Source organism: Phocoena phocoena, chromosome 4, assembly GCF_963924675.1.
Source record: "Phocoena phocoena chromosome 4, mPhoPho1.1, whole genome shotgun sequence".
Taxonomy (NCBI): Eukaryota; Metazoa; Chordata; class Mammalia; order Artiodactyla; family Phocoenidae; genus Phocoena; species Phocoena phocoena.
In genome coordinates, this window is record NC_089222.1 from 144875902 (window position 1) to 144884683 (window position 8782).

General features: G+C 62.1%; 1 protein-coding gene across 3 annotated transcripts in view; it reads left to right on the top strand.

The window, feature by feature from the left end:
- Positions 1-2630: 2630 nt before the first annotated feature.
- The window catches only part of PFKL (phosphofructokinase, liver type), a 34109-nt gene continuing 27957 nt past the window's right edge, over positions 2631-8782 (top strand). For 2 of the 3 annotated variants that reach the window (XM_065877058.1, XM_065877059.1), the window contains exons 1-2: positions 2676-2730; positions 8563-8636. In XM_065877058.1, coding sequence (XP_065733130.1) covers positions 2676-2730; positions 8563-8636 — 129 coding nt within the window. Of the gene's footprint in view, positions 2731-8562; positions 8637-8782 lie in introns of all 3 variants that reach the window. The other variant, XM_065877056.1, reaches the window with a different exon arrangement.

The following is an 8782-nucleotide window of genomic DNA, read 5'->3' on the forward strand; positions in this document are numbered from 1 at the left end:
CCCAGAAAGCTCACCCTACAGCAAGACTCAACAACCAAAAGTCACCTGTCACATTCAGAGGTTCTGCCTCTTAATCACAGATAGCCAAGGATTCCCAGACATTAGAGAAGGTCCCTAGGATGGCAGAGGCCAAGACAAAAGGAAAGAAAGAAAGCAGCACAGATGAAAAGAGAGACTCAGAAGGGAGGAATGAATGTTAAAAAATCCAAATAAAACTGTAAGATTCTTAGAGAGATAGGCCCTGTATTCATGAAACAAGAACAAGACTCTGTTAAAAGGAACAGCTCTTGGAAATCAAAACCATGACGGCAGAAACAGAGAACTTTACAAGAGGTTGGCATGGCAAGCTGAAGAAAGCTCTCTGAACGTACAGCAGAAATGAGTTATAAAATAGGAAAGTCAAGCTAAGACTTTCTAAAAATGGAAAGTAAAGCTATATAGGATATCAAAATGTAAATACCAGGAGTTCCAGAAAGAGTAAAGGGAAACGCAGAGAGGAAAGAGTTGTCAGGGAAATGGTACAGGAACTTGTCCCGGATAGAACACACGCACTGCTGCCTTGGAAGGACCCAGAACGTGCCCGGCCCCACACTGGGAAGCAGACCCACACAAGGCATTTCCTGTGGAATCTCACAGCCCCCCGGAAAGGAAGGTCCTGCACGCTTCTAGGGAGGAAATACTGGGTCCTGTGCACACACAGAGGAGTCAGGTGGCTTTGACTTCCCAGTTGCAACACTGGAATCAAGGAATGATGGAAGCCACCTTCAAAGTTCTGTAGGACGATGATTTCTCACCCAAGATTCTACACACAGCCAAGTCTTCAATCAAGTAACAGGGTCGAGAAAGGCCAATTTCACACAGGCAGAATCTCAAAACGCCCTGAGCCCTTTCTCAGGAACCTCCTGGAGGATGTGCGCTCTACCCAAACGAAGGAGGACGATTTGGGAGCTGGTGACCACGAAGTCCACAAGGGAAACTGATGGTGACAAGAGACCCCAGGACGACAGCTGTGTGCCCAGTGGTGAGGCCACCATCCACACAAGGGCGGAGGGCCTCAGGGCACAGAGAGTTTGAGGGCTGCCTGTGAGTCCTGCCATTCTTCCATCTTCTTAACCTGATGCCAGAAGGTCAGTCAAGTGGCCCAGATTCTTATCCGTGCCTGACTTGGCACAGCTGTGACTAATGAGGTCCCTCTTTCCCCTCTGTGATAATTGAAGAAATATTTGCTGTTACTCGTGATAAGAACACTTAACATACATGTACCCTCTTAGCCACGTTTTAAGTGTCCACTACAGAATGATTAAGTTCCAGCACCAGGCTGGACAGTGAGCTCTGGGACACACTCGTCTTGTAGAACTGAAACTCTCTCCCTTTGACTCATACCTCCCCCTGCCCCGACAATGGAATATTTTTACGTAAACTCTGTATTAGAACATAACATATATAAAGATAAAGGGACAAATCATAGGTGATCAGCTTGTTGAATTTTCATAAAGCAAACACGCCTTTGTCACCACTCAGCTCAAGAAACAGAATGCTACCAGGACTGCCCTGGCCGTCCGGCTGTTAGGACTCCGCACTCCCAAGGCAGCGGGCCTGGGTTCGATCCCTGGTCAGAGAAATAGATCCCGCATGCCGCAACTAAGAGTCCGCATGCCGTTACTAAAAAAAAAAAAAGACCCTGCACACCACAGTGAAGATCCCGTGTGCCACAACTAAGACCCAGCACAGCCAGATTAATTAATTAAAAGAAAGAAACAGAATGTTACCCACCCCCACCCCCAGCCCCCCACCCCACTGGGTGTCTTGGGCCCTGTCACGATGGATGCCTTTCCTCAAAGCCCCCGATTTGTTTCATGGGGACTCTCCCACCAGCGATCAGTCTTCCTGAGGGCAAGGGTCCAGTCTGTCTGGTGACTGGGCTGGATTCCCACCTTTCGGGGGACCTGGATCCGGGGAGGGGCTTCGTGGCTCCGAGTGACTGACCCACTGACCACCCAAGGTAGAGCCCCCTGTCCTGACCCAGGTGCCCACCCCACACGATGCCTGGTGTGCAGGTTTTCCAAGGGTCCAGCAAACATTTACTGAAGTAAGGGATAAATGAATGGATGGATGCTGGCTGGTTTTCCTCTTAACTCTTTTCGCATCTTAATCATGCACCCCTCCGGGTGGGAGGGCCGTCACCAGGGGTGTCCCGAGTCGGGGTAGAGCTTCTGTGGCTCCTGCAATGAACGAAGTTGAAACAGACCGGCGGCTGGAATAAGAAATTCCCGCGGGAAGCCGGGCAGGCAGCGATTGGCAATGGGACTCGTCTGGCCTCCCTTGGCTGGCCTTCCCTCAGGTCTGGTCACCGTGCTTGACCAGCTTCGCCGCAGGGTGTGCCTAACAGACCCAGACGGCCGCGATCCGCCCCCTCAGTAAACGCGCCCCTTGTTAGACTGAACAGGTTTAGAAACTTGAACAAAAAGGCCGGCGCTGCCGGGTCGAGCCCCAGTTCCGCCGCCCAGGTGCCGGGTGCACGTCGGCCCCGCCCCGGCGTGGACAGCGGTGACATCACACGGCGCGGGGCGGAGCGCAGGGCGCGGGGCGGGACCAGCGACAGCGGCGGCGCGCGGCGGGAGAGCGAGCGCGGCCGAGTCGCCACCATGGCCACCGTGGATCTGGAGAAGCTGCGGATGTCCGGGGCCGGCAAGGCCATCGGCGTGCTGACCAGCGGCGGCGATGCGCAAGGTGGGTGCGGGCACGCGGGGGCCGGTCGCCGGCGGGCGGGGGTGCTGCTGTCCCCGGGTCCCTGGGGCGCTCCCGCACCCTAGGCGGCACCTGGGGCACGCGGTCAGCAGGTCCTCCTCCCGGCCTGCGCCTCCCGCCTCCTCCTCCCCCTCCCAGCCCCGGTCCCCTTCCCGGTCCGCTTCCTGGACCCGCCCCCGCGCGGCGGGGGCCCTCGTACGTGCCGCCCCCAACGGCCTCTGCGTCAGGCCCGCCGGGGGTGTGTCCGCGCGGCCGGCCGTGGCCGGGACAGGGTTCTCTCGCCGGCCGCCGCTCCTGCCGACCCCAGGCCCTCCCCGCACCCCTTCCCGGTGGCGCGTCTCAGAAGCCCCATTTCCTGGATGCCAAGCTGAGCGGAGGCCAGTGAAGGATGGGCAGGTCCCCGCAGGCCCACAGAGCCCCGACTCTAACCAGGTCGTTATGAAACACGGCTTGGGGGCACCGTGCTTCCCCCAAATCACTGTCTCCAGGGCGGCTCTGGGGCATTTTCTTTAGTGCAGAGCTGTTCCCACCCCCCTTGTACAGGGGAGGCCAAAGGTGGTGGCCTTCCTGCTGACCTGCCCAGGGTCCTGCAGCTGGGACCTGGCAGAGCTAGCCGAGTGCCCCTCCTGGGGTCTGTCCTGGTGCCCTGGACTTGTCCTGACTGCTGCTCTCCTCAGCGCCTCTGGCCTGGGATGGCCAGTGTCACACCTGTCGGGCTTGGCCGCATGGCCACACCACACACCTTGAACCTCAGGAGACACCTTAATTAGCCCAGGAAGCAGGCCTGGAAGGAGCCTAGCCGGCGCTCTCAGGCTGCACAGCCGGGCCTGATCTGCCTCCTTCCAGATCAGAAAGTCCAGACGCAGAATTCCTCTCCCTGCCTCAGGCCCCCGACTCCCCGCTCCCCGCTCCCCGCGCAGAAGCAGGGAAGAGCTACAAGGAGCTTTCACAAGGAGTAAGCCCAGGAAGGCAGAGACATCAGCCACTGTCTGCGTCCCGGCCTGTGCGGGTTCGGGCTGAGCCCTCCGGGCCGAGTCTGGCGGGCGGACAGTGTGTTCCACTGCGCGTCCGCGGCCCCGCGTGGCCAGAGCGCTTGCCGGGTGCTGGGCAGTGGCGGCTCCCTCATAGGGCATGGCCCGTGGGCCGGGGCCAGGTGGGAGGAGGGTGGTCTTGGGGAAGCATTGCCCTGTGAGATTGGACCACGGGAAGGGCCTGGTATATGGGGGACAGACACTTCCTGAGGGGCTGGGCCCACCTCTCCAGAGAGGCCCTTCCTCTGCGAGGCCCCAGCTCCCCGGCTCGAGCAGGCACAGGGGTCTCCACCCAGGCTCCTGTCTGCACCATGGAGACAACAGCACTGGAGGGAGGGCTGGGAAAGATAAATGCACGTTTAGGCAGGGGAGCCGAGCCGGTGGGTGGCACAGACTAAACAGGACGAGGGATCAGTGGGGGCAGCTGAAGGGCCAGGGAGGAAGAGGCTGCCGGCCTGGGCCGGTGGGCCAGTGGAGGGCAAAGCCTGTATGACCTGTAGGTCTCCCCTTGGCCAGCCCGGCCCTAATGCCCCACATGGAACGAGCAGTGCTTCCTGGACACCCAGGAGTGTGGCCGTCAGCGCACTGCCGGCTGGGCCGGCCACCTCACCTCGCGCTGTGTCCTCGCTTCCCTAGACCCCTGGCTGTAACGTGGTTTTCTGATCGGGGCTGCGAGAGAGGAGGGCTCCGCAAGCTTCTACAGTTTAGGGCTCGGGCTGATGCCTGGGGGAAGATGCCAGGGCCAGCTGGCTCTCTGGGGGGCAGGGAGCCTTTCTGTATTGTAAGTTCTGAAGGCCAGCCTGTGGGTGTCCGCTCCGGGCCTGCGCCCTCTCGCCGGCACTGCTCCGGGGAGCTGGCTCCAGACGGTGGGTTCTCGGTTTGCCCTCAGGGGCCCCCGCTGCCTTCCAAATAGAGGCCGACCTCTAGGGACCTGATGGTGCCGGGCGGGCCCTTCCCGCGGGCCCCCCCGGGTGGGCGCGGGGCTGACAGCCGCCGTGGAGAACGGGCACCCACCCCGACCTGCACTTGCCTCCCCGAGGCTCAAGTCTGCATTCGTTGGAGTGAGTGGAAACCAGCCAGCCTCGTGGCAGTGGGCGGCGGGGGAGCGGGCAGACCCTGTCCCGGTGGGGCCGGCCTCCACCAGCTCTCTGACTTGACCCGAGCACATCCCTCGGGCCTCAGTTTCCCCTTCTGTAAACAAGACAAGCCACCTGGTGGGTTCCTTCCAGCCAGCCTGAAAGTCGCGTCCTCTCCCCTTCCCGTTGGCGGGGAGTAGGTGTCCGTGCGTCGAGGGAAGGTGGTCGTTACGGATGTTACTTTGTGCAAAAGTGACTAGAAGACTATAACACAGCCCCGCCGCCCACTGGTTCCACACCTCGGTCTTGCCCCTGGGGCGGACCCCACCCTGTCCCTCAGTAACGCGCAGGACCGGCCTTTTCTGGGTGGATCCGTGTGGACGTGGATGTCCTGTATTTGCGGGTGAGGACCGCCCCCATCTCGTTATGTCCCAGCCTGGCTCCAAGTCTTCACATCGACTGATGCTAAGTGTGACTCTGCGGGGCCCCGTGTCCCGCCAGGATCACCTCTTTCTTGTACATTTTGTTTTCCCGGAAGCTAATTGTGAAGAGAAGTCACCTTATGACATCAGTTTGGCGGTGGTGTCGCTTTCCTCCAACAGGAAGTCATCTGTTGCAGTGTCCCTGGCCCATTGGAGGCTGGAGGGTGGAATGGAGGGGTCCAGGGCTGCTCCGTCAGCGGGAGATGCAGCTGCTCTCCTCCCTGCTCCTCTGGCCCTGTGGGGCTCGTGGCTGCCACCCTGGGTTTATTTTGAGAAAGAAAAGCAGATGAAAGGGCAATAAAAAAGGCCCTTTCAGGAAGGCAGTTTGCAGTGAGGTTTACAGGGAAACCCACGCCCTCAGGCCTCCGTATCCATGGTAGCTGGCACAATTCCATTCTAAGATTGAAGAGTTTTCCTGTAATATGGTCATTTGTTCTCCTCTACAAGACTGAGCACACTACCCTAAGCCTGGGGCCCTTTGCAGTCCCTGGGTCTTCTGCCACTGCCCCCACCCCTCCCACCACCCCATCCGAAACTGCTGGCCTCCCTCCAGTTGCCAGGGGGTGGGGCTTGGACCGGAGCCTGCAGTGAGCCCAAAGTGGCCTCACCCCAGCGAGGGCAGCCGGGGAAGCAGATACCTGAGGGTGGAAAGCCTGGGCTGCCCAAGGCCCCAGAGGCGGCCGAATGCTTCTGCAGGACCCAGGGCCTGCTGGGGGCCGGGGGGGCAGCTTTGCAGCTGTCTCATGTCCCTCCTTGCCCCTGCCCTGCCCCCCCCCGCCAGTGAGGGCAGGCAGGCCAGCGAGGGCAGGCAGGCCAGCGAGGGCAGGCAGGGCGGGGAGCTTGCAGCTCGAGGCCGCTGACCTCAGGCAGCATTACTGTCAGCCCTTCGGATCCGGTTCCTGGGGCAGCCCGGCTGTCTGGGGGTGGGGGTGGGGTACACTCTCTGGGCTCCTACCCCTAACTGCAGTCACTGAAATCCCACTTCCATTCGTTTTGGGGCCGTGAGACTTTTATGATTTCTTTAGAAATGGGGTTCTTTTGCTAAAGGCAGGTGTGTCAGCTGTGAGTGTGGCCAGCTCAGGGCCCTCTGACCCCTGTGCTCTGCCAGCCGTGACATCTGGGCACCTCGGCCCCGGGAATCCCTGGCTCTGGACGTCAGAGAGCAGGAGCCTCGGCTGCTGGCTGGGGACAGGGCAGCTTGCCGAGCCCAAGGAGGGTCCAGGGTACATCCTGGCGCTGCCCTCACCTGCCGGGGTTCCAGCAGCTCCCCTGCCTTCCCTCTGGGACCTCGGTTTCTCATCTGCAAAATGAGGGCAGTGACAGTGGGCTGATTTCCTGGGAGCCCGGTGCCGTGAGCCTGCACTGGGGTAGGCTCTGCCGCTGGGCTCTTCCTGAGGTGCCATATGCTATGTAGCCCTCCACGGTCCTCTGGGAGCTACCTGCTCCCCCTGGGCCCGCCTTCCAGGCTGGAGACGGGGTGAGACTAGTGTAAGTACGGTAAAGGTCGAGAGTCTTTACGTCAGGGTCACCCTGTGGACCACACAAGCTACGAGGGACCCTGGGGGTGATGGCACTCCCGCAGGACACCCAAGCTGATGGACACTGCCCGTCCACCAGCTCAGAGCGCCCGGGGGTGGGGCAGGGCTCCTGGGGCCTCGGCCACCCTTGGCTGGTGCCCCGCCGCCTCCAGGGAAAGGCTTTCACAGCTTAGGGACAGACCACAGGACGTGCATGTGCTCCGGGCCAGGATCACCAAGAGGAAGCCGGGGGAGCAGGGGTGGTCCTGGGCCAGACCACGTGCAGGTCATGTCCACGATCCAGCTTCCAGACCCAGGGTCAGAGGCTGGAGCCCAGGGCAGGTGACTGGCCAACAGTCTTCCTCTCTGAGTACGTGGGGGCCGCCCTGCCCGCCCCTTTGTATCGAACCGCTGACATCTTTTGTGACGGGCAAGAAGGTTTGAGGCAAATTGCCTACAGCCACTGATTCCAGGCTCCTGCCCCCTCAACCCTTTGCCCTTCGCCCATCCCTGGGCCCCAGCCAGGTGGCAGTCAGTGTGGAGGCTGGGCCTGCCCCAGGTGCCCGCACAGGGCCCCTGACCTGGCACTGTCCAGGCCCGCAGCAGCTGCAGCCCTGGGCGGGGCCGCGTCCCACCCACAGACAGGGCAGGGCCACGGCGTGGGCCACTGCTGGTGCTCGAGTCTCTCGTGGGGCTGCCCACGGGGTCTTCTTCACGCTGTGCCTCGTGAGCCTGACTGTGTGCGAGACCCCGGGGACGCAGCGGGACGGCCCCCCGTGGAGCGACCTCAGGAACGCAGTGGGGTGCCTCCGACCCCGTGCAGGGACCTCAGGGACACCTTTGCCTTCTCTGGGTCTCAGTCTCAGAACTGACCGCGAGGGAAGGGGACTGAGGTTCCTCTGGGCTCTTCTGAGCATTTCCTGCCCCCTCGTCCTGCCCCGTGAGTGTCCGTCTTTCCAGGAAGCCTATACTGCAAGGTGGCCGCTGTAGACGGGGGCTGGGGGCCGTGGGGGTCCGGGGCTGGGGGACGGGAAGAGGTGACCCGCTGAGCCTGGTGGCCCCGGAGTATGTTTGCAGGCTGGGGAGCAGGGGCGCCGGCCAACTCAGCTGCCCTGGGGCCGTGCGACCCCCAGGAGCCTGAGCTTGGCCCTAGGGGGTGCTGTCCCCCTCTCCTGTCTCGCGGAGCCCACCCTGCAGGCCAAGGGGCAGGGGACTCACGGCCCCAGGGCCACAGGCACCGACCTCAGGGTGCTCCCCAAGCTGCCCCCCAGGGTGGTGGCCCAAGGCTCTAGCAGTGGCTGCGGGCGCATTTGGGAGGCGGCTGCCCCTGCGTCCCACCTGCCCCGTTTTGCATCTTGGGGCCATGTGCCCGACCTGCTGCGATTCCCCCAGGTCAGGGCCCTGGGGGCCGGGGAGGGGGGCTGTGCCGGGCAGCACAGGCCGCAGGTGAGCGTGGGCGGCGGGGATGCGGCCGGAAGCGATGTCGCACGTCTGCAGGTGCCTCTGGGAGTCGGGCCCTGGCGGGGACCTTCCCGGTTTAACTCTGGGGCGGCTTATTTCCGAGTGGGAAGCCGATACAATGCGGGGGGGGCTCACCCGTGCTGGACTCGGAGTCCTGGCTCGGCGCCCCCCGAGATGTGGGAGGGACGGTCCAGGGCGCCCACACTCCGCGTCTCCACTGACGGGCGTCTCCCGGACCCCTTCGCAGGCATGAATGCTGCCGTCCGAGCCGTGACGCGCATGGGCATTTACGTGGGAGCCAAAGTCTTCCTCATCTACGAGGTAAGGTGCGGGCAGGGCGGTCCTCGCCCCACGCTCTGGCAGGGAGCAGTGCGGGGAGAGGGGTGAGGATGGCAGTTGGGGCAGGGCTGCCAGGCTCTGGGGTGTGGATGGGGAGTCCGCCCTCAGCCTGGGCGCTCACGGGTGGG